Genomic DNA, 27,500 nt, shown 5'->3' with positions numbered 1-27,500 from the left:
GACCAATGCCAGTAAAAGAATAAAAGAATATCATTTAAATCTCAAAGCTACATGATAATGCAGGATTAATTCAAAATGATGTGAATAAATAAGCATTACATTTGACAGTAATCCAAATGCTAAATGGTCAAAGTAGATATACCCAATGGAAAAGAAATCCCTATGAAGGTATGGGACAATGTAGTGAAATAAATTCACAAAACCTTCAACCTCAGATTCAGCTGATAGAGAACTGCAATGCTTAGCAACACAGTTTTGAAGAAGACTCACCTATTGGTGAAACAGTCATTGAAATCGTGGTGGCAGTAATAGAGATTAGGATGTACAGCATATTACTCTTTACTTGTTTCAGTCATTTGACTGTGGCTATGCTGGAGCACCGCCTTTAGTTGAGCAAATCGACCCCAGGACCTATTCTTTGGATGCCTAGTACTTATTCTATTGGTGTCTTTTGCCGAGCCACTAAGTTACGGGTATGTAAACACACCACCATCGATTGTCAAGCGATGTTGGCGAAGACAAACACAGACACACAAACATAAACACACACACACACACACACACACACACACATACATATATATATATATATATATATATATATATATATATATATATACGACGGGCTTCTTTCAGTTTCTGTCTACCAAATCCACTCACAAAGCTTTGGTCAGCCCAAGGCTATAGTAGAAGACACTTGCCCAAGGTGCCACGCAGTAGGAATGAACCCAGAACCATGTGGTTGGTAAGCAAGCTACTTACAACACAACCACTTCACCCATTTCCCTGTTAAGTTTCCATTTACTGCTCCCTTTGTTATCTTCTCATCCATCACTCATCCTATCCATTATGGTTTTATAACAATAGCATCCATCATTATACAACCATGTTGCTTGTATAATGATGGATGCCATATGACATGTTTGCATTCAGTCTTTCCACCATCAACTTTTATCATTCTATCTCTCTTCTATCATCACCTCATTCTCACATTACCTCTCTTCCACCATGATGTCTGTGTATAATGAGGGTTGATATCTGATCTATCCTTATATATCTTATCTATTCTTATACAGTACCTCCTTTCATTATTGTTAGTTACTGTTAACCATCATATTCTCCACTCCTTCCTCCACCATGTGACTCTTCAAGGATATATACCATAGACTAATGTCCCCCACCACCACAAACACCTATTATAAACTGTTTGCCACTCATTCTTAGTCATGTTTGCCTTGGAAGAATGGAGACAACACAGAATAGTGAAACCATTTTTGTCTTACAGAAGGCATGGCAACCTCTCTTGAGATGGAGCCATGATACAATTCACCCAGTGCTCTCTGTATTCTATCAGTTTATTTTATAAACGAAACATTGTGCCATCATGACATCCATAATACTTCAGATTGTTTATTCCAGTGTAGAAACTATGGAATTTCTTTTCATAAATTGACATCTTCTTTTTCCCACTCTTCCATTTTCAGAGCCAGTAATATATTTTGGAAAGGATAACCACATTGTGGATGAAAGTGTGAAATATATTGATGTTTCAGTCCATCGTGTTGGTCCGGACTTGTCTCAAGCTTCAAGTGTAACCCTGAGATCAAAGAGTACAAATGTTTACTCAGCCGAATGTAAGTTTCTTTGTTTCTTATCATTTATAAACTTCACTCAGAGTATTCTTAAGTTCTGATTCTTTTCTTTTTTCTGAAAATGTTATCAATTATTCTGACAATCATTTAATCCTATTGCGAACTGACAAACAAAATTACTTGTAATTTTGATAATATTGGCAATGTCAACTTCACAATCATTGTAATTTTAGAGAAAGAAAAAATTAACTGAAGAAAAATGTCTGGAGTAATTTGTGACTTCGGTTAAGTAGATTTCACAAACAAAAAAGAAAAAACCTTCCAAGCCGTGACTTAACCTGCTTAGAAAAGGAACAAAATCACCTTTAAATTGTACTCAAATGTTACCAACAAAGGATTCTTATATTGGATAATGTAGACATAGAAATATTATGCCTGAAAGAAATTATGACTAGAACATTGTGGGTCTATTCAATTAGATCTGGTGTAGAGTTAAACAAGGGAAGCTCTATACAGACACATGAGGCTTGCATACTCCACTGAATGTGCAATGTTGACGTACATATATGACAAAGTGCAATTATGTTAAGAGAAAAATTAGGTGTAAGAAGCAGTCATGTAATGAATAAGGATGAGGACAGCTGTCATTATCACCATCATCGTTTAACATCAAACTTTCCATGCTAGCATGGGTTGGACAATTTGACTGAGGACTGGTGAACCGGATGGCTACACCAGGCTCCAATCTGATTTGGCAGAGTTTCTACAGCTGGATGCCCTTCCTAACGCCAACCATTCCGAGAGTGTAGTGGATGCTTTTACATGCTACCGGCACGAAGGCCAGTCAGGTGGTACTGGCAACGGCCACGCTCAAAATGGTGTATTTTACATGCCACCCGCACAAGAGCCAGTCCAGCGGCACTGGCAACAATCTCACTCGAATGTCTTTACACGTGCCACCGGCACAAGTGCCAGGAAGGCGACGCTGGGCACAGGTGCCATCACAATTTCGCTTTCGCTGTATAAGGAAGTATTCCAGTTGTTATGACAGATGTTCTAAATTTTAACAAAATTTGAAATAAAATTTCAAATAACAACTTAGAAAAGTATATGTGCGCATGTGTGTGTGTGTGTGTGTGTGTGTGCGTGCGCGCGCGCGTGCGTGTGTGTTCTTATGTTTCCCTGTCTTGACGTTTCACAATAAATGTAAACAAGAACCACCTTCAGACAAGTGATGTTGAACATTTCCATTCTTCTGTGGAAACATGTCTAGCCATTGTGAGTAATAATTATCTTGCTTGGAAAGAAAATGGATAATAACCATCCTCAAGTAATGCTCAATTCAAATTTCCCCACTTAGTTTGAGGCTCAAATCTCATTGAGAAAGACTTCTATCTCTGATCTACCCCAAGTTAATAGAAATATAAAATAAATACCAGGTATGGCTGTGTGGTAAGATGTTTGCTTTCCGACTACATGGTTCTGGGTTCAGTCCCACTGCATGGCACCTTGGGGAAACACCTTGGAGTGATCAAAGCGTTGTGAGTGGATTTGGTAGACAGAAACTGAAACAAGCCCATCATATATATATATATATATATATATATATATATATATACAAGAGCCAGTCCAGCGGCACTGGCAACAATCTCACTCGAATGTCTTTACACGTGCCACCGGCACAAGTGCCAGGAAGGCGACGCTGGGCACAGGTGCCATCACAATATATATATATATATATATATATATATATATATATACCGGAGTAAGCACATAAATGTGCAACAAACTGTCCAATGAACAAGAACATGAAACTCCAAGTAACAGTCTTTTGTTATATTTCTGCTGCTTTTAAATAAAGTATATATATATGTGTGTGTGTGTGTGTGTGTGTGTGTGTGTGTGTGTGTGTGTGTGTGTGTGTGTATGTGTGTGTATAAATAAAGTATGTATGTATATATATAAATAAAGTATATATATATAATTAAAGTATATATATATATATATATATATATATATGTGTGTATATATATATATATAAATAAAGTATATATATATATATATATATATATATATATACATAGTTCAAATTTACAGAAACCAAAAGGCGAAGACAGGTGAAAGAACAACAAGCAGGTGTATTAATTTAACACTTGGGAAGAAGTCTTGTGTTTTTGAGTTTATGCTCTTCAACAAAGGATTAAGAGGGAAAATGGAGAGATAAAAATAATGTGTAGGGCTTAATGGGTTCAACATGATGAAATGGCTGGAGGAAAGAGGCTGAATATACACACACACACACACCCACACACACACGTGTGTGTATGTGTGTCTTTGTGTATGTGTTTGCCCTTCCCCCCAACCACTGCTTGACAACTAGTGTTCATGCCCCCATAACTTAGCAATTCAACAAAAATAGTTCAATAGAATAAGTACCAGGTTTCACAAAAAAAAAAAAAAAAAAAAAGAACTGGGGTCGATAACTTTGTCTAAAATTCTTCAAGGAAGTGCCCCAGCATGGCTGCAGTCTGATAACTGAAACAAATAAAAGAGAAAAGAGAAAATACCAAAATTAATTCCGGTGTCCACAGCTCTTCCATAACAGAAAACAAATCTTTTTATCAATTGAAAAATATTAAAGAGGTTTTCAGAAATAATTTGAGCTGAATACTCAAGCAAAATATATTTTTTCAAAACATTAGTTATTTCATTTGTTCTTTACACAAAACACTATCTTCCATGTTTTTGGTAAATTCTAACAGAATAGTTACTGATTTCTTTTGAATTAATGCTTTTATTATATTTCAAATGTTGTATCATTGTAGATTCATTGTAGCCTTTAAAGATAATGCTTTGTTATATTCAATTTTATTGTTTTTGTTATTTTGTAAAAATACATTATTATTATTATTATTATTATTATTATTATTATTATTAACTACAAAAGTCTTCTGCCAGTGATATTCTATTTTGCTGTACATCATCATCACCATCATCATCATCATCATCATCGTTGTTTTACATCCAATTTCTATGTTGAACTCAGCATGTGTTGGAAGGTCTCATCATGCTTGTGTTTAATGTTTGACTTGGTCTCTATAACTGGATGCTCTTCCTAACACCTGTTACCTTAGAGAGTGTATCAGAAACATTTTTTTCATGGCACTCTTACTAGAGAGTTATTATCTCCCCAACAAAACTAAAAGGCTCTCACAACCTCACACTTTAAATTGTGTATCCACTTGCATTATTTTGTGACACCAGAATTAGAGAAGTAGCCATTTTTTCAACACAACTAAAGCAATTTGACAATCCTACATCTCTACTTGTCAACCAGCCTCTTTAAACAGAATAAGATGTATACGTGATAAAGGCTTGAATGATGATGTTGAGAGGGATGTGTCATAGAGCATGATAGGAATACTCAATATTATGGGACAAGTACTTTATTCAAGAGAGAGTGACTGAGATGGATGTCAATGTCTGTGACTCAGGAGACAGGATGATGACTGAGGTCTAGAACATGTGAGAGGAAAGGAGCAAAAGTATGGCTAACAGAGTAACATGAGATGACAATAGGCAGTACTGGTGGGGAGGGTGAAAAAGGAGTGTAAGTGGTCTATTCATTATCATCATCATCATCATCATCATCATTTAGTGTCTGTTTTCTATGCTGGCATGGGTTGGACAGTTTGAGTAGAGCTGGTGAGGCTCCATTGTCTGTTCTGGTATGGTTTCTATGGCTGGATGCCCTTCCTAATGCCAACCACTCCACAGAGTGTACTAGGTACTTTTTATGTGGCACCAGTGCCAATACTGCTGTGGTAGATGGGTCTTCTTGAGTAGCTACGGTACATAGGATACTCCACTGTAAATATCAGTGGTTTCATACCTAATGGTAAGTATTATTAGGTAGTCTTTGTCATGTATGTAATATCTTATTGTTGATACTCTAACTTTATTGTAAACTATCAATGACTTGGGTACCAAATGATATATCATTAGGAATCAAAGTATTCAGTCAAACATCTAAGACCTGGCTGTTGATATTGTACTCCAAAATACAGTATTGATTAATATGATACCTAAAGATATTATTACTATAAAGTATATGATAAAATAAGAGTGATTATAACAGTACATCATCATCATCATCATTTAACATCCGCTGTTCATGTTTGTATGGGTTGGATGGTTTGACAAGAGCTGGTAAGCTGAGAGGCTGCACCAGATTCCAGTGTGATTTGGTTTGGTTTCTACAGCTGGATACCCTTCATAATGTCAACCACCCCAAGAGTGTAACGGGTGCTTTTACATGCCACTGTAATGGGTGCTTTTACATACCAGTATCTGTCGTGACTACAGTTTTACTCAGCTTGATGGATTTTCCTTCTCAAACACAGCATATTGCCAAAGGTCCCATCATTTGTCATTGCCTCCATGAGGCCCAGCACTCAGGAGATGCCTTTTGCATGCCACCAGCACGGTTGCTAGTTCTACAACACCAGTATCAGCCACATTGCCTCTGTGAAGCTCAACACTCAAAAGGTGCTTTTTATGCGTCACCCACATGGGTGCCTCTTATGTGACACTGACAACGGCCACAACTATGATTTCACTTTGCTTGATGGGTCTTTTCAAGCATGGCATATTGCCAAATGCCTTGGTCACAAATCATTACCTCCATGAGGCCCAGCATTTGAAAATCATACTTCACCATCTCATCCTATGTCTTCCTGGGTCTACCTCTTCCACAGGAAGACATGGAATGAGATGGTGAAGCATATGTACTTTTGATAGCTACAATGACTCTATCAAAATGCAATTGGTTTGGTCCTAATTCATGAAAGCATGTCAGATTCCTTGCTAAACAAGCAGAACTCAACAATATACGTCACTAATTTTGATGAAAGTATCTTGTTGAAACTGAAGTACATTGAAACACTATGTTTCTTATTTATTCACAATCACATGTTTCTCTTGGCTTACTAACAATTACACAGAAATAATTTGATAAGTTTAGAATATTTTTATTTCTTGTACATTATATTTATTTTATTTTATTTGTAAACTAGCTTAAAAACCACAATCCATGTGGACTTTTAATCTACTTCCTGTAGAGGGCTAAGTGGGCCTGCAGCCCAAAATTAAAAAGAGCTAAATAGCATAACTATAATACATCTATAATGACTATATGCCCCAGTGGTGTTTGAGCAGAAGTTAAGGACAGATGAGAATTAATTCTGTAATGCAATCATTCTATTGTTCCAGTCCTAAGTTGAATTCCACCTGTTGGCCAATTTGTCCCAAAGTTCTTATCTCGATGTAAAACTAATGAAGCAAATGTCATTTATCTATCCCTTGGTTTCTGAAATCATCTGATAAATGCCAGCCAAGATGGTGTGAATCAGCCAAGCTGTACCTGCTAGAAATAGCAGCCCAAATGCTTTTAAATAAGATCCCAATGTTGGATGTTCAAGAACCAAATCAAGGGTAGATCTTCAATCCTGAGATATTCCTAATTCCAAAAAGCTATAATATGTCTATGTAGAGCAAGTGTAGACTTGCTCTACATACAGGAGACTCAGACAGACAGTTTCATGTTTATTATTATAGAAGTCATGTCTGTTTCTGTTGCTAATATTTTCTTTAAAGTTACATATTCTATTTTATTTTATTTTATTTTATTTTTATTTACAGCTGGTGTTGACTATATCACAGTTGATAAAGTGCTCACCTTCCCACCAGGTGTCACTTATCAGAAAGTGCAGGTGACAATTTTAGATGACAAAGGCAAGCCATTGGTTGAGGGAATGGAAGCATTTGAATTATCTCTCTACATGCCGATGGGTGCCATTCTTGGAGACCCAAGCTCTTCAATAATAGCTATAAACGATTCTATTTCAGACTGTAAGTAACATTTTGTTCAGTTACCTTGGTTAACACATGTAAAATTAACATATATTTTTAATAACTATACATTTTCATTCCTTTGTTAATCTGGAAAGGAGGAAGCATGCCCACAACTGCTTCACTATTTTATTAAAAGTAAATACCAAATTCAGTTGTAACAATAATACAGACTATCAAATATGTCCTTATCATAGTATATGATTTATCTGGACTTACTCCTACTCTGTAATCAAAGAATCTCCAACTCTAATTAAATCATTTCATAGTTTCTGCCTTTGTATACTTTAGATTGGTAGTTCTCAACCATTTTTTACCTATGGACCCCTTTGATTCCTATTTTACTTGGGGGAACCCTCATAGCCATTCAATGTTTAAAAAAAGTCCCATTATATTTTTAGAATTAAATATTATTAGGAATTGTATTAAAAAGATTGATAAAATGTTTTGTGTATTGTAGAAGTATATCCAATTTATTTTACATAAATTTTAACAACAAAATATTATATGAACCCCTAAGGGCCATATGGACCTTGGTCGAGAACCACTGCTTTAGATTGTTATCAGATGCCATAATGGTTGATGGTGAAATAGTCAACTACCATATTTAGTCAGAAGTATCACATTTATTTACCATTAATATTGAGATTCATCTGCCCCAAGCATTTCTTGTTGAGCACACTAATAACCAGTGGCATTCAAGCTATGACCATTACATCTATATTTCAGGCACAGGGTTTGTAGGAATGTCACTTTCATTATTTAAAACAGGGGATAATGATTTCTGGGAGACATGACTGCTATTTCTATCAGTTTTAGGTGGATGAAATAAGTGTCAGCAGCACATTGAAATTGATTCAGTAGATTACTTCATTCAATAGGCAGAAAATTTATTATATTGAAATTCTACCTATTGAAAAGAATTCCTGAAACAAGCATCAAAGCCCCAAATGGCTTGAGTCATTCAGAGCTTTGACAGCTTTTTGGAATTTCTGTTGATTGTCTTAGGAACTGCACGGACATCACACCATCTCATTATTTCTTTTATAAATTAATGACCTCCTACTTAAATGAGAAATAAATTTTCCTGAAAATAAAAGTTGTAGAAATCATTGTGGTAACAAAATGACTATAAACTTTTATTACTCATAACTTTTGTTTAAAAATTAAAAATTTCATCTTTTTTTAAAAAATTAACAGTTATTTCATCTTAATATGTCTTTCTTTTCTCTTCAGTACCCACAATGCAATTCAAACAAGCAGAAATAATTGTTGATGAAAATGAAAACATTGTAACTGCCTCAATTGTTCGCAGTGGGGATATTAGTCACGCCTCAACAATCCGATGTTACACACGACAGGGAACAGCACTTATGATGATGGATTTTTATGAAAGACCCAACAGTAATGTCTCAATTATAAAATTTGAGCCAGGTAAGCTTTTTTGAAGTCAATCTTTTCTGAACTTATACATTGTTCAAACAGTTATGCAAATCACAAGGAAGTTGAGAAAACTGATCAAATAATGGGTCTACTGGTATTTAGATGATGGCCAACTCATCTTTACAGTCAAGAAATTTGTGTGTACCCTTGTCTTGATATCAGGCGAGTATTGTAAACAAATCTCATCATCATGCAAGTGATGGTGTTTATTTCCAGTCTTCTGTGAAAAACATGGCTGGCTATGGGAAAATATTACCTTGCTTTGTAACAGGTCAGGATGCTCAAAAAGGGTCTCAACAAATTTTGTCCAACTCACGCAAGCATGGAAAAGTGGACATAAATGATAATGATTATATATATATATATATATATATATATATATATATATATATATATATATATATACCATACATATATACATGTGTATGTGTGTATATATATATGTATGTATGTGTGTGTATGTATATATCTATATATATATATATATATATTTCGTTTTTGGATTATATACATACCATACATATATGCATATATATATATGTGTATACATATATGCATATATATGTGTATATATATATGCATATATATAGATTCAAGGTTTGAATATGGTACTTATGCGAAGGCACCCAAATATCGCATCCCAAAAGGATGGGTGATTAAAATCAAACAATAAGCAACACGGATTTCAAAAGTGATTGCAGTACGCACGTTTCATGCTACTTCAATTTATTTAAGTAATGTGAGCATTACCTTAAATGCAATATGAAGAGCAATCTTCAGCTGCACGAAAAATGCAGAAAAAGACATATTACAAATTACAAATGTGGCAACATATTAAAACCAAGTGGGAGAGAGCATACATAAAATCCAAATGTGAGGAAGAATATATAAGTCCATCTTGACATAGCAGGGTCATAGTAATTGATTCTAGACAAAAATTTTAACTGTCTCAGAATTCTATTGTTTCTTATCTAGTGGTGATAGCAAAGGGACAATTACTTCTAAAGAGAGGGAAGGTGTAAGCAGTATGCATGGACAAGGCTATAAAAGTATTAGAATCTAGAGGTTTCACTGGTCATAGTAGTATCAGGTCATTTTATTACTATCAAAATGTTGAGGAATTAATGTTGAGGAATTGTAGCCCTAGGTATATGGGTCAAATAGGTTTTATGTCTTTTTCTGCATTTTTCGTGCAGCTGAAGATTGCTCTTCATATTGCATTTAAGGTAATGCTCACATTACTTAAATAAATTGAAGTAGCATGAAACGTGCGTACTGCAATCACTTTTGAAATCCGTGTTGCTTATTGTTTGATATGCATATATATATATATATATGCATATGTATATGCACACACACACATATATTTACATAACACACTCATACACATACATTTGTGTGTGTGTGTGTGTATATATATATATATATATATATATATATATATAGTTTTAGGGAAAATAACCAATTATCAAGAACTCATCGATGAAAATCAACTATCACATATAGAAAAATTAATAATTAAAAGCACAATAAATGAGTATAATATAAAGTAAAGTAAATATCATAAGATAAATATAATAAAAAGATTACACGTGTTTCATAACCAATTTTCAAATAGAAAAGAAATTTAAATCGATTAAAATCAATTGAAATTATCGAAAATAAGTTCTATTCAAAAATATAGCTACTCGTCAGATCGTAAGTAGAACAATAATTAGATATATATCTCAACCAACAATAAGTACCAAATGAATTAATATGAAATACTTATTATATAAAGATAGAAAAATTATTTTAAAAATATCATAATATCAAAATAATAACCATTCAATAATCATCCCTTCATCCATTATAATAACATGTATATTATATACAAAAAACATCTTACATAAATTATCATTGTTTTAAATTATCATTGTTTTAAATACAAGTTGAATGAAGTTTAAGTTTAAAATAATAATGAAGATAAAATTAGTACATATTTAACCGGTGTAATAGTTAAAGCTATACTATTTAAAGCTAAAGACGTTTATTTAATTATAATTAAAGATCAATTGAATAATAGAAAAATACAAGATTATTTATTTCTACAAACGTAATAATAAAAAATATGAATGAAAAAATTATGAATGGAAAAAATTATGAATGAAAAAATTAGGAAAGAAAAAATTATTAAGAATAAAAGGTTAAACTTTATATATATATACAAAGTTTTGATTTTAAAAAACTTTAACGATATTATAAACTATAATATATATATATATATATATATAAGTAAAATTTAGAGGTAATACTTGACAATTGTAAGCACCTGTGTATGCCAGCTCGTGGTTGAGGTGAAAGAATAAATTGTAAATCCCAAAAATAACAACAAAAATACAAAGGATTCTGCGGTACACGTGTTTCAAGCTTTATATCAGTGTATAATTTACAATACAAAGCTATCTTCAGCCGCAAAAGTATTTCTCTCCCAGGAAATTATATCACATCAGCGTTAAAGGAGGAAGAAAGGTGTGATATAAGAGGTGAAGATCCTTTCGGTATTTTGTATAGTACTATACCTCGTATAATTCTCCATTTCTTCGGTCCTCCGAAAACCGTCCATATCTTGCCACGATTCAGTGTATATATATATATATATATATATATATATATATACACACACTCACACTGGAGGTGAATTTTCAAAAAGATTTACGACCCTATATATATATATATATATATATATATATATATATATATATATATATATATATATATATATTTGTAAACAACTTGCAGATGCAAGTGCTCCCAGTTGGAAGCTCCACATACCAGATGCTAGCAAGCTTATGGGATCATCAGGAGAGAATGCGCTCCATTTCAGGGCCTTCCTCTCAACTGCACTATTGCACACTGGCTCCACCTCACAGAAACGTGACCTGCTTGCCAGATCAACAGGATACTAGGTTTCAGTCAATATTCTTCTAGCCATTGTTCATTGTCTTTTTTTAACCAAACCAAGTGGCTTGCCTTTCTCCCCTGTAATCTGGATATCACTCATGATGGTATTGGCTTTATGATCAGTTAGGCCTAGTGACAACAACAATTGCCTCACACTCTACACATTTCAGTCATTTGACTGTGGCCATACTGGGGCACCCCTTTAAAGAGTTTTAGTCGAAGAAATCAACCCTAGGACTTATTTTTTGTAAGCCTAGTACTTATTCTATTGGTATCTTTTGCTGAACCACTAAGTTACCGGAGCATAAACACACCAGTATTAGTTGTCAAACGATGGTTGTGGGGTGACAACCGCAGACACAAATACATAAATATATACACATATATACGATGGACTCTCGCGTTGTTAGACAACATATGAAAGTTTGACAATTTTTCCCCAAAGAACCACAGAGATGATTTGTTTATAGTGATCAAATGTTTGTGTGCACATAAGCTCACTCCCTCCATCAAATCAACATTACCTGTACAGGTGCAATGGGTGCCACATGTCAGAGGACGAAATGATCACAGAGCAGCGTGAAATGAAGCGCTTTGCTCAAGAACACAACCCAATGCCCAGTCTGGGAATCAAACCCACGATCTCGCAATCATGAGTGCAACACCTTAACCACTGAGCCATGCGCCTTCACACACACACACACACACATACACACACACACATATGATGGGCTTCTTTCAGTTTCCATCTACCAAATCCACTCACAAGACACAAGATTTTGGTCGGCCCGAAGCTATAGGAAAAGATACCTGCCCAAAGTGTCACACTGTGGGACTGAACCCGGAACCATGTGGTGAGGAAGTAAACTTCTTACCACACAGCCATGCCTATATACATTTGTTGTTTAATCATACGTTAGAGCCAGCCAAGCAGACCTATGATCAAAACATTTTGGCTATAACCATTCTGTATGTTGTTTATGTCTAGAACTATACTATGAAATGTCTCCTTTCTTTATAAAGACAGTAGGGATTTATTTGAGAGATTTGACTTATATTTCTCACAGGTCCACAGGTCTGGCAGCTAAACAAAGTCTTCTTTATTAGCTCAGACAAGTGTATATATATATATGTATATATATATAAATACACACATGCATACATACATACAAGTGTATATATATATATATATATATATAAATACACACATGCATACATACATACGTACATACATACATACATACATACATACGTGTTGCCGGTGGTGGGATTGGCGAATGTTTTCTAAGTTAATTCTACCAAGATTTAAATAGAAAACAATGAGACAGGCAACCAAATTACTATTAAAGAAATCTAGTCCAACTTCCTCCAGTCTGTACCAATTACACTGCCCTACAAAGCAAAAATGGCAACAAAACAAATAATTAGTAAAAATTAATAGATTTAAAAAATAAAATGTATGGCTTTGTTCCATTTTATAAAAATAAAAATAAAATTTTTTTTTTTATTGCTTAAACATAACCACCACCAGCATCATCATCATCATCATCATCATAATTATCCTAAAACTCATAATCATCATCATCGTCATCATTGTTATTACCTTCGTCGTCATTAATAACTTTCTTATTGGTTCAAATAACAAAATAGTTAATTAGTGTCAAGTTTCCTTCCTATCGTCTAGGCAGGAAAGATTGCATTCCAACGCAAGTTTGCCAAATACTGAAAGCCGTGACTACAGGAACTCAAATAAATTAAGTTACCAACTTCCTTTGGTAGATTCTATATGAATAATAGTAATAATAATAATAATAATAATAATAAGAAGAAGAAGAAGAAGAAGAAGAAGAAGAAGACAACTACAACAGGAAATGCAATCATATTTTGCATGCAATATCCTTATATTTATCATTAGAGTAAATTAAGTGAAAAGTTGCAAAGAATAACAGCAGCAGCAGTAGTAGCAGCAGTAGCAGCAGTAGCAGCAGTAGTAATAGCTGTAGTACAGTGTGACTAGAGAGCTGTTAAAATGGTCGCTTGACCTTCTAGAAATAGCAGCTAAATTTCTTCCATATTATATACAGCATGGCTGGAATCATGGATCAGCAGAATCAGATTTAGCCTAGGGTTAAACAATTACTACAAAAGCAGCAATAATAAATAATGATATGGTAAAAAATCAAAAAAAAAAATCAGAGAACAGAAAAGCAAGTAATTAGTATGTATAGTAATTAACTTCCTTGCATAGTATCGGTTCTCCTGTTTGAATTGCAGTGGTGACAGCAGTAGTAGTGGTGGTGGTGGTGGTAGTAGTAGTAGTAGTAGCAGCAGTGACAAAATACTTATCTGCAGCATTGCCGATGACAGTAGGATTAATGGGGTAGGGTGGGGGTTTAGCAGTGGTGGTGGTCATGGTAGTGATGTTGTGAAGTTGATTATGGTGATGGTGATGACGGTGTTGATGAAAACAATTAAGACCTACTCAAACGATATCGTCATTTCGTTAATACACACACACACACACACATACACACATATTTCTTTTTTGCTATGAATCATGCACTGGACTCAAATGCAATTGGTTAGTTTAATTCAGTTTAATTCCTCATGTGTACCTGTTGCTTAACATAAGTGCACACAAATCCAAACAAGATTCCTGTTCCTTCCTGTACCTTCATTTTCTTTCTTTTTTTTTCTACAGAAATTGACCCATAGATAATTTGACTGGCCATTAAAAACTTAAGTACCACCAGTCTGAGAGGGCCTGCAGAAGTCACAAGTGCCAACCCTCTCCTGTCCCACTGATTATTTTATGAACTAGTTGTTCTCAACCACTTTTTCCTATGGGCACTCTTGATACCCCTTTCACTCAGACAGGCTCTCATAACCATTTGATGTTTAAAAAATCCTACTATACTTTTTACAATTAAATATTATTAGGAATTGTATAGGTGCAGGAGTGGTTGTGTGGTAAGTAGTTTGCTTACCAGCCACATGGTTCTGGGTTCAGTCCCACTGCGTGGCACCTTGGGCAAGTGTCTTCTACTATAGCCTCGGGCTGACCAAAGCTTTGTGAGTGGATTTGGTAGACGGAAACTGAAAGAAGCCCGTCGTATATATATGTATATATATATGTGTGTGTGTGTTTGTGTGTGTTTGTCCCCCCACCATTGCTTGACAACCGATGCTGGTGTGTTTACGTCCCCGTAACCTAGCAGTTCGGCAAAAAGAGACCGATGGAATAAGTACTAGGCTTACAAAGAATAAGTCCTGGGGTCGATTTTCTCGACTAAAGGCGGTGCTCCAGCATGGCCGCAGTCAAATGACTGAAACAAGTAAAAGAGTAAAAGTGTAAACTATTTTGTTACACATAAATTTTAATGGCAAACTCTTATATGGATCCCCAAGGGTCAATAGTTTATAACTACAGACAAAATATATTAACTGAGTTTGTGGGATAGATAAGTATAACTAAATATGCTAACCAGTAAGGACACTGTCCATAGAGTTTTCTTATTAACCTGTGGTGTCCACTCCATGTTATGGTAAGAGCCCAGTTTATGATGAAATCATTTTATTTTGACTAAATCCATCGCATTTTATTCCTTACTAATTACTGTCAACTCAATATAAATAAATCAGCTTTGGACTAACTGTCTTAACAGAACTAAAAATGGTACTCAAAGTTTATTGGCTTCAAATTTTGGCACAAGGCCAGCAACTTCAGGGGAGTAGATAAGTCAATTACATCAACCCCAGTGCTCCAGCACTACTTATTTTATCAGCCCTGAAATTCTGAAAGGCAAAGTCGACCTTGGCAGAATTTGAACTCAGAACGTAAAGATGAACAAAATGCTACTAATTCTGCCACTTTGCTGTCTTCAACACTCAAAGTTTATTGCATTGATAATATGTTTTACAGGTGAACGAGAGAAACAGTGTGCTGTCAAACTAATGGGAGACCACATTCATGAAGAAGAAGAAGAATTTTATATGGTGCTTGGCAATCCTTGGAGTCCATCACTGAAGAAAGCTAAAGTTGGCAAAAGAAATGTCACCACAATCAGGCTCACTGACCTTGCTGACAGTAAGTTTATTTGCATTTGATTACATTACATTTAAATGTTTTATCTTATTTTTCGAATTATGATTTTATTTTCTTATATCTTTATATCTCATCATCATCATTATCATCATCATCATTATCATCATCATCGTCACCATCATTTAGCATCCATTATTCATGCTGGCATGAGTTGGATGGTTTGACCAGGGCTGGCAAGCTGGAAGGTTACACCAGACTCCAGTCTGATTTGGCAAAGTTTCTACAGCTGGATGCCCTTCCTAATGCCAACCACTCTGAGAGCGTAATAGGTGCTTTTACGTGACACCGGCATGGGTGCCATTTGTGTGACACTGGTATCCATCACAACTGCGATTTTGTTTGGCTTGATGGGCCTTCTCAAGCACAGCATAATGCCAATGGTCTCAGTCATTGCCTGCATGTGGCCCAACACTTTGCCTCTGTGAGGCCCAACACTCCAAAGGTGCTTTTTACATACCACCAGCACGGGTGCCAGTTGTGTGACATCAGCATCAATCATGACTATGATTTCCCTTGGCTTGACGTGTCTTTTCAAGCACAGCATATTGCCAAAGGTCTCAGTCACTAGTCATTGCCTCTATGAAGCCCAAAGTTCAAAGATCTTGCTTCACCACCCTGTCCCATGTCTTCCTGGGTCTACCTCTACCACAGGTTTCCCCCACAGTTAGAAATCAGCACTTCTTTACGCAACTGTCCTCATCCATACACATCACATGACCATACCAGTGCAGTCATCTCTCTTGCACACCACATCTGATACTTCTTATGCCCAACTTTTCTCTCAAGATGCTTACACATTGTCAAACATGCACACTGACATTGCACATCCAGTGAAGCATACTGGCTTCATTTCTTTCAAACCTATACATGTCCTCAGCTGTCACAGTCGATGTTTTACTGCCATGTAGTATAGCTGTTCACATGCAGGCATCATACAATCTGCCTTTCACTCTGAGAGAGAGGCCCAGTATTAGGACTCGAGCAAACAAAATTATAGAGGTTGGACGTACAAAAGTAAACAACAATATATACATATATATATATATATATATACGTGTGTGTGTGTGTGTGACTGTGTTTGTCCTACCACCACCACTTGACAGCTGGTGTTGGTTTGCTTATGTCCTTGTAACTAAGCAGTTCAGTAAATTAAGTTGATAGAATAAGTTCCAAGGATGAAAAAAATAAGTACTCTAGTTGATTTGTTTGACTAAACCCTTCAAAGCAGTGTCCCACAATGACCAAAGTCCAGTGAGTGAAACAAGTAAAAGTTAAATGGTAATATATTTATCTATATAATGTTGAACCCATGCCAGCATGGGAAATGGATGTTAAATGATAATGTTGATGATTATATATACATAGTATATATATAGTACATGTGTGAGTGAATGTAATATCTATATTTATTTATCTATATCTATCTCGCTCTCATCATTATCATCATCATCATCATCATCATTGTTTAATGTCTGATGATGATGATGATGATGATATGCACATATATATATATATATAGAGAGAGAGATAGATAGATATAGATAATAAATGTAGATATTACACTCATACACACACACACTATATATATGTATACACATGCACGCACACAAACATATAGATAGAGAGAGAGAGAGAGAGAGAGAGAGAGAGAGAGGCAGGCTGATAGACAGAGAATATAATATAACATACAATAATGAGCTACATCAGCTGTATAATTGTATCTGTGACAACAGAAAGTAGAAGTAAAATACACCAATGAGACTATGAAGACTAATGCAATATAATTTTCACCGATAATAAATCTGACAGAGGAGTGCCATCTGCAGGGTTATAGGTGTAAGTGACAAGTTGTCTAACATTAACAATAACAAATTATTCATATATTCAATAATCTGACAAAATGTGGATTATTATGGGTTATTTTTGTATATATATATTAGTGTTGCGACAAACTTGAATAAAGTGTCTATAATGAGATGAGAATGGCTGAACTTGAAATATTAAATATTTCTTCTTCTTATCTGATACAATCTTGTTATAAATATGACATTGCAGAATTAACTTGTGTCTTTTTTACAATAGCCTCAGTCTGATGAATGCCTTGTGAATGAGTTTGTTAAAGAGAAACTGTGTAGAAGCCTGTCATGTATATATATACATAAATATATAATTTAGAGAAAAGAACCACAGTTCCTGAACTCATCCATGAAAATCTGCAGTCACGTATAGAAAAATTTAATAAGTAAATGCACTAAAAAGAACTATAATAAAATACAAAGTAATAATATTATTTTAATAATTATTACTTTGTAATTTTTCTATATGTGACTGGATTTTCATGGATGAGTTCAGGAACTGTGGTTCTTTTCTCTAAATTATATATTTATATATTATATACTGTGAAACTTAATTTAATTTTAATTTTTGATGAATTAAATTAAATTGAGTCTTTACCTGTAAATTTGGATTTTTATCCCTAATTTTTATTATTATTATTATTATTATTATTATTATTATTATTATTATATATATATATATATACAGTCACAGGCATGGCTCTGTGGTAAGAAGCTTACTTCCCAATCATCACATGATTCCAGGTTCAGCCCCACACTGTTTGGCACCTTGGACAAGTGTCTTCTACTATAGCCTCAGGCCAACCAAAGCCTTGTGAGTGGATTTTATAGATGGAAACTGAAAGAAGCCCATTGTATATATATATATATATATATATATATATGCATATATTTGTGTGCTTGTGTGCTTGTTTCTGTATTTGTCCCCACCTTCACCATTTGACAACCGATGTTGGTGTAGTTACATCCCTGTAACTTAGCAGTACAGCAACAGAGACCAATAGAATAAGTACTTGCATGGGCTGAGGGTAATAGTCTTACCTTTTCACACACACACCACTTTGCTCCACTTTTGCCAGTGTCTCTATCATCAACCCTAAAAGGACAAAAAAACTGTAGGAAACCCGGTGATATTCACATTCACAAAGGAATGTGACTAAAGGCATTCTGTTCAGCTCTCTCTCTCTCTCTCTCTCTCTCTCTCTCTCTCTCTCTATCTCTCTCTCTCTCTCTCCTCTCTCTCTCTCTCTCTCTCTCTCTCTCTCTCTCTCTCTCTATCTCTCTCTCTCCCTCTCTCTCCCTCTCTCTCTCTCTCTCTCTCTCTCTCTCTCTCTCTCTCTCTCTCTCTCTCTCTCTCTCTCTTAATTCTGTCATTGTCTATCCAGGTAGGTGTCTGTTATAATCTCTTCTTTTTCCTTTTTCAGAACCTGTCATCAAGTTTGAAAACATTGAGTTTTCTGTTAAAGAACCCTTTGAGTATGGAGAAGTTGCATTTGTTCGAATCCCTGTAGCTCGCTATGGTGACCTGTCTAAGACATCTGTGGTAAGGGTCCACACTGAAGATGGCTCAGCAATTGCTGGAAGAGATTACAATGGAATATCTAGAGGTAATTTCTTATATATATAATTTCTGACATAGTTACATGACTGGAAATTTTCAGGAAGGGAACACAGTCAACCCCAAACTTTCATTGGTATTTTATCTTATCATTTTTCTGAAGGATAAAGTTAAGTTGACCTTGACCTTGGCAGAAGCTAAACTCGGTACAGAAAAGACTAAATCATGTACTACACAGCAATTTTTCTTCAATACCAACCTAGTTTCCTTGTGGCAATGCCTTCTTAATAGTGGTTTCAAATTTTGGCACAGAGCCAACAGTTTTTGAGGACAGTGGAGGAAGTTGATTACATCAGCTCCTATACTCAACTGATACTTTTTTTATCAACCCAAAAAGATGAAAAGCAAAATCAACTTCAACAGAATTTGAACTCAGCATGTAAAGACAGACAAAATGCCATTAAGCATTTTATCTGGGCTGCTGACAGTTCTGCCAGCTCAGTGCCTTAAAAGTCTCCTTAATAATAACTTACCCGGCACATATGCACGTGCAAAGCTATATGATAATGGATCTCTAGTCAGTTTTGACAGTTGATCAGTCAGTAAAGTTACTTGCTCATTATATAATTAAAATAAATGACAATGTTAATTAATTATACTGTAAAAGTCTACTTTACAAACTCATCTATCTTCAGGCAGACTCAGCATAACACTGTGAGTAGTAAAGTTTGGCCTTCTGATCACAACAACCCATTGAATATGCTTCCAGTTTCCATCTACTTAGTTTTACACACAATTTTGTGTTCACCCATGGCTATGATAGAAGATACTTGCCTAAGGTGCAGCATATTCCAAACTGAACTTCTTAACTCTTCTGTTATGTCTTCACATATGGCCACACAGACACACAAACACAAACACACACACAGCTCGTTCAGAAAAGGAAGCATTATCTCTTTAATGATGTTCCCTTTAAGGAGGTTCCTCTTTGCACTGTACAATAAACCTCATTTAAATGATTTTCTCATTGTTTTTGGATGTTTCCTTTTCAGAACTTGTCTTCAGTGTTAATGTATCTCACAACATCATAGAGATTGAAGTCTTGCATGATAACGAGAAAGAAATGAAAGAATTCTTCACTGTTCATCTAAGACCAGATCAGAACTTGGTAGCAGAAGTAAAGGTTAGTAGCTGACATGTCACATGACAATCTTCAAGAGCTCTTTTGATACCAAACCACTTCTAAGATAAAATCTTTCTGTTCTAAAGTCATCTGAATTAAAACTTTGCATCAAAATTTCATGTTGATTTATGATGCTCCAAACTTGAGCTTAATAATGAAAAAGTTATTTTACTAAATTCTTTGTTATTTTCAAAATTAATTGAAGCAAAAGCAAGAAACACTTGACTAAACTCATTCATCTGAAGTCAATAGAGAAGACATGTGGTCAAGCAATTTGCAAGAAGTAGCAGCCATATCTCAAAACAATCATGCCATACTATCTCAAGGTATTTGATAAGATCAGATGGTCATGGCTAGAACATATTTGATTATAGTTCTGGTCAATTATGATTGATCTGTGAGTAAGCAAATCAGAAATAAAGCATTTATACAACTGTTTAGTTCTCTAAAAATAGCACCAAAATCTCCTTCAAATCTCACTATGCCATTTTGAAAAGTAAAGCACATACCTGGTAATGTAGTTCTTGATGTGCCAGGAAAATAGTTAGCGTGGTCACAATCAGAACATCCTCAGTCATAGGTCTGCTCAGTGAAGACTGATCTCCAGTTAAAGAACAAATCTATACAGTCAACCGTAAGAGTATTATGTTGATAACTACACCTTACCGATTTCTTTTGTCTCTGAGCTTGTTGGCATTTGTTTTGAGTCTCCAAAATCTATGGAAATAGCAAGGCAAGATGAGTTGAGAGTTCATTCAGCATCTTCAAGAGCCATCATCAGATTAAGCGAGAGAGGGGGATAATCGTTTTTAATCTACTGTAGCCCCACATTGTCAAAATAGATCTTAGTCTTATGAGTTCCATGGCAGTTTCATTAGTGTTGTTGCTATGAAAAAAGCATCTAGAACACTCTGTAAAGTGGTTGGTATTAAGAAGGGTATCCAGCTGTAGAAAATGTGCTAAAGCTGTCTTCAGCCCCATCAGATCTTGTCAAACTACCCAATCCATACCAATATGAAAGATAATGATGACCATGATAACAACAGCAGCAGCAATGAGTTGAAGTTTACCGATTTCTTTCTTATTTTGTAAGAGAGAAAAAAGAAAAGAGGAGTAATACTCAATACTTTTGGAAACTCTTGCAGATTGGTTGAGATTTGTATAGTTGACACTCATCTGGAAATTCTTGATTTGGTGACTGTAAGAAAAAATGTAGGGAGGGAGAGAATCTCAGAGGGTTCTGATTCTGGAGAGAAATGATTGAAGAAAGGGTTTAATATGAGAGTGTTGCAGAGGTTTGAAGGACATAGCTAGTAAGGAAGAGTGTGCTCAGTTCATCAAATGGGCTTGGAAGGAGGTAGAGAGAAAGAACAGCAAAGAATGAGCTTCATTAAAATTTGATTCACAGAGGATATTGGTAGAAGTAGGGAAGTAGGTGTTAAGGAGTGGTTATGGAAAGTCTTTGCCCTAATATATGCACAAACAAACATACACATATACATGTACACACACACACACACACACACACATGAACAATCCATGTATTATTTTTCATATTAGTATGTCACATGTTAAAATAAATTGCTGTAGAATTACTAAGGTTAAGAACTAATTAATTTTGCTTCTATTTCACAAAAAAAGTAATGAGCATTATGCTTCATTAGAAATTACATGAACAATGGTTTTATATTCTATTTTAATTTATTAACTATTGTGTCATTTATTTGTAGCAAAATATCCAAGCTTTTGTATACATTGAAGAACGTAAGAAGTTGGCTGATGTCACTTTTCCCACGGAACCAATTGTAATATCATTGCGAGATTATGGCAATGATTTGTCCAGGGAACCAATTCAAGGTTACCCATGTATCTGCATCACGGTATGTACACACATTTGTTGACTCATCTACTCTGGTACAAATTTAATAAGGTCTTCTGTCTGCCATGTTAGTTTATGATTTGATAACACTGATTAGAGGGAGCAGATTGGTAAATGGATAATCTACTAAATAAATGATTGGCTGAATAGAAATTCACATCTTATTGTTGGTACTGTATTGTGTCCTTGACCAGGACTACAAAGGGGATGACAAGGGATTGAGACTTGTGGTGAATGGCTCTGCTTGAAAAGACATGTCAAGTTAAGTAAAATGTGACCATCAATACATGCAGATATGGCCATGCATCCTGTTCCCCCCACACACACACACACTTATACACAATCTGTCCCTTGTCAAAACGCCCCTGCAATCCATCTTCCCAAAACCTCCCATCCCAATACTCATGATCACTACCCACTACAGTCCCCTCCACTTTCTCCTCTCATGCTTTTCTGCACACTCTCCTTACCCTCATATATCTACCATACTCCAAACTACCAGCCATCCAGTTTCTCTCACCAGCACTTGCTACAGTCACCTCTTCCCCATCTCTGAACATCTCCCTTCACAATCTTATGGAACATACCCCTCTATATCCTCTGTACCACTTATACTCCACCCCCACTGCTATCTGTGGGTAGCTTCCAGTGCATATCCAACACCATCTATTTCTCTCTCTCTCTGACTGTCTGTCATTCTCTCTAACTCTCTCCTTCCTCTCCTCATTTTTTCCTCTTTTCCTACTGGGGTAGCCAAGTAATCTCCTCCTTAGTAAGGCACCTATCCCTATCCCTCTATTACATTCTAACTTCTCACCTGGCACAAAGCCACTTCCCTCAGTTCCACTCCCTCTCCCAGCTAAGAGGTCTTCATCTTGTAAGTTATTTGGCAACCCCGCTGGTGGTGGTGCCACATAAAAAACAACCAGTAGACACTATAAAGTGGTTGGTGTTGCAAAGGACATCCAGCTGTAAAAACCATATTAAAGCATACACTGGAGCCTGTTGCTGTTCTCTGGCTTGCCAGCTCATATCAAACTGTCCGACCCATGCCAGCATGGAAGACTGACATTAAATGATGATTATAATAAAGATGAGGATGAGGATGGTGGTGAAGGGGGTAATTATTGATTGATTGAATAAATGACTGAGTAACTCACTCAACCAGGATGAAAACAGATACATCCAACTAATGATTACTTTCACTAATGCTCTAGGTTGTGTCAAGGTCAATTCATCTTGTGGTTATAGTCTGAAGAGTTATGGGTTCCACAAAGCATATTCATCCAAGTTGCCTTTACATGAACTCAGAGTGTTCAACATTGCTAATAAAGCACATTGCGTTTAGGGACTTACAATCCTTATTGATATATAATTTTTTTGTAAACATAGATATAAATACCTCTTCAAGACTCACAATGTGCTTCCCTCTATATTTGAAAGATGTTAAAAGTCATTTCCCTTCTAAATAAGTTGTCAGTGTATTGCAGAGCAACAATTATAGTGGCTCTAGTTTTTTTATAGTATTAAGTATATAACTTAGAAACACAAGTAAAAACCTACAGAACAAGGAAAAAAACGATTTGACTCCAGAGCTAATGGACCAATAACTTGTCCACCTAGTCTTTACATGTCTCCAATGTTCCAGAACATAGAACTGTAGATGCTTAAAGAACATCTCAAGAAATTAAAATCCTGTAATTTCAAACAGAATGAATTACTTGCTTTTTCCAGTTAATGCAGGATTAATCTCAATGACTTGAAGTGAGGATTTCTCCAAGCCATGGTAATACTCATGGTAACATTTGAGCTGAGCACTTCAGTTTTTTATCTTTTACTGGTTTCAGTCATTGAACTGCTGCCATGTTGGAGCACTGCTTTGAAGTGTTTAGTTGAGCAAATGAAGCCCAATACTTATTTTAAGTCTTGTACATATTTTATCCATCTTTTTTGCTAAACTTCTAAGTTACAAGGATATAAACAAACCAGTTATCAAGTAGTGGTGGAGGATAAACACAAGCAAGCACACACACACACACTCAAATTTACTCCTAATACCTTGGTTGGCCCAGGATAAAGCAGAAGCCACTTGCCCATGGTTCCATTCTGTGGAACTTAACTCAAAACCATTTGGTTGCAAAATGAGCTCCATAACCACACAGCTATAGCTTCTTAACCACATTCAAGTTTATAAAATATTTATACAGAATAAATAAGTAGCACTTCATCATAGTTCTTATTTGTGGCTAGATAGTGCAGATCCTTTGGAGCTAAATACATTTTTATAAGTCAGAGAGGACAGACAGTGGCCATGATCTTTGAAGGCAGTCCCAGTGTGGGGAGGTTGATGCAGCTAATACCCACCTCTGCAGGTCAGTGTCTGCAGGAGAAATATGGATGCTCTAAAACATTTCCAACAGAGTGGACAATACCAAAGGCCTCTAAAGACCACTTAGTGATGTGAAATCAGGTGGCATATTAGATCTCTTACCCAGCCATAGATACATTACAGTAGCAGCAGTTGATATATGAAAGTCAACCAGTTTAGTCAGTAGGCCAATACAATTGATTTGGCCTATTGTAGCTCTTAAATGTCAGTCGGCTATGTTTATAAATCATGTAGAAAGCTGTAGCTAGACATAAATAGTGTAAAATTGTATCAGTAGCATATCATGAATATATGTTCTTGGTTATAATAGTTCATGTTACAGCTGAACTCAATATCATTAAATTATATGGGAGGCCAAATTACCTTGGAGGAATTTAATTGAAGAATTTCCTGAATATAGCATTGCTTTTGAATATTTGAAGAATTCTTGGAATTTTATTTTATTTTATTTTTTTTGGTTTTGTTTTTGTCTTTGCATATTATTTTACTTTTACATTTACTTTATATTGATTTGTTCAGGTTAAACATGAGTTGAATGGTTTTATGAAAATATGTATGTTTGTTTTGCCATTACTCTAAGGTTGTTAACACAATTGGTTTATGTAGACATGAAAGTTCTTTCTAATACTAACAACTTAACGGGGATTTAGGGGTGATGATGGCTTATAGATTAATAAGGGTTCTCTCTGAGTTCATGACTGTGAATGTCAAAAATGTAGAAATTTGCACACACACACACACACACACACACACACACACACACACACACACACACACACACACACACATTGCTTTATAAAATAGAACCGGCTATAAGATACTTTTCCAGCAGTACCATCATCATCGTTTAATGTTCGCTTTCCATGCTAGCATGGGTTGAACGATTTGACTGAAGACTGGAGAAACCAAATGGCTACACCAGGCTCCAATCTGATTTGACAGAGTTTCTACAGCTGGATGCCCTTCCTAACGCTAACCACTCCGAGAGTGTAGTGGGTGCTTTTACGTGCCACTGGCATGAAGTCCAGTCAGGCGGTACTGGCAACGGCCACGCTCAAAATGGTGTATTTTACGTGCCACCTGCACGTAAATACATATACACAAAATGTAATCACAACAGACCTGATATAATGATTTGGAATAGAGAAGAGAAATTGTGTACAGTTGGGGAAATTAGCTGCACAACAGATGTTAACATAAAGCTGAAGATCAAGGTAAAAGAGAATACCTATGCTGAACTATTGAGAAATCTTGCAGTTACTCCATCCAGATTGCAAGTTCGGGTTTATACCTGTAATTATTGGGGTCCTGGGATATGTAATGCACTACCTAAATACTAATCTTGAGAAATAAGGCTCCTCAAAACCAGAAAGGAGAAAGCTAATTTGAAGACTACAGATCCTATCCATCATTGGAACTGTAAAAAAAAATCTGTAAAACTTTCCAGAAGTTTATCATTTAAATATATATGAGCATGTTTTGATATGCAACTATATGCATGTGAATACATACATAAAACAAAACATACAAATCTGCACATATACATACATACATACATACATACATATATACACACAAAAATACCCTGTTGTTGATGTTAAAATTCTGATGTAGTAGTCTTAGGTCTAGGTTAGAAACCGGCTCTTTCTCTATTGGCAAGAAATCTTGAAATAAAACTGCATAATATCATACATACATACATACATTTATATCTTTCGCCACATATAGCAAAAATGAAGAACTCGTACTCTTAGAAAAAATTCCATTGAGTTGCATAAGATCTCTTCTCAGTCTCACCATAAGAAATCAGTAATTCGCTCGTTAGAAAGCTTTTGTTGACAACTGAGATAATTGATTAGAAAACTTGGTTTTTCTAACTTCAATAGTTTCTGAACTTGTCATCCTCTGGGCTGCTCCAGAGTCAATAAAATAAAGTGCTAATCAAGAATTGGATCTATCTATCTATCTATCTATCTATCTATCTATATCTATCTATCTATCTATCTATCTATCTCTCTCTCTCTCTATATATATATATATATATATAAAAATATATATATATATATATATATATATATATATATATATATATATATATATATATATATATATATATATCTATATATATATATATATATACATACCTATATATACATACCTATATATATACACAGACACACATACATACATACATGCATACATACATTTATACATATCTATAGACATACATATATATATATACATATATATATATATAATTATATATGTATGTATGTATATATATATGTATATGTATATATATATATGTGTATATATATATATATATATATATATATATATATATATATATATATATATATATATATATATATATATATGTATACATATCTATCATTATGTATGTGTGTATATATATATATATGTATATGAAATATACATCTTAGACATGAATGGTGTTATAACAGAAAAGTAACTTCCCCTGTTTTCTATCCCAGATGACTATATCGAATGTGTTGTATTTCCATTTGATTGAAGTTTTGATTGGAATATTCTTTGTGCTAAAATGTATAGACAGTCTATATCAGTGGAATTGCCACAGGGTAATCAATCATTCCTACAGATGTCTTTGTATATTCTTTATG

At 35.0% G+C, this 27,500-nt stretch overlaps 1 protein-coding gene across 1 annotated transcript in view; it reads left to right on the top strand.

Annotated features, from left to right (window-relative positions):
* The window catches only part of LOC106874359 (extracellular matrix protein 3), a 552,330-nt gene that overhangs the window by 503,154 nt on the left and 21,676 nt on the right, over nt 1–27,500 (top strand). The window contains exons 8-14 of the mRNA XM_014922070.3: nt 1,485–1,634; nt 7,293–7,502; nt 8,739–8,936; nt 15,811–15,975; nt 19,274–19,456; nt 20,460–20,590; nt 22,321–22,470. Coding sequence (XP_014777556.2) covers nt 1,485–1,634; nt 7,293–7,502; nt 8,739–8,936; nt 15,811–15,975; nt 19,274–19,456; nt 20,460–20,590; nt 22,321–22,470 — 1,187 coding nt within the window. The remainder of the gene's footprint in view (nt 1–1,484; nt 1,635–7,292; nt 7,503–8,738; nt 8,937–15,810; nt 15,976–19,273; nt 19,457–20,459; nt 20,591–22,320; nt 22,471–27,500) is intronic.

The sequence above is a fragment of the Octopus bimaculoides genome, chromosome 2, assembly GCF_046866305.1.
Source record: "Octopus bimaculoides isolate indiv1 chromosome 2, ASM4686630v1, whole genome shotgun sequence".
NCBI classification, from domain to species: domain Eukaryota; kingdom Metazoa; phylum Mollusca; class Cephalopoda; order Octopoda; family Octopodidae; genus Octopus; species Octopus bimaculoides.
The sequence above is the reverse complement of the archived record's forward strand: the minus strand, read 5'-3'. Positions and strand labels throughout refer to the sequence as shown.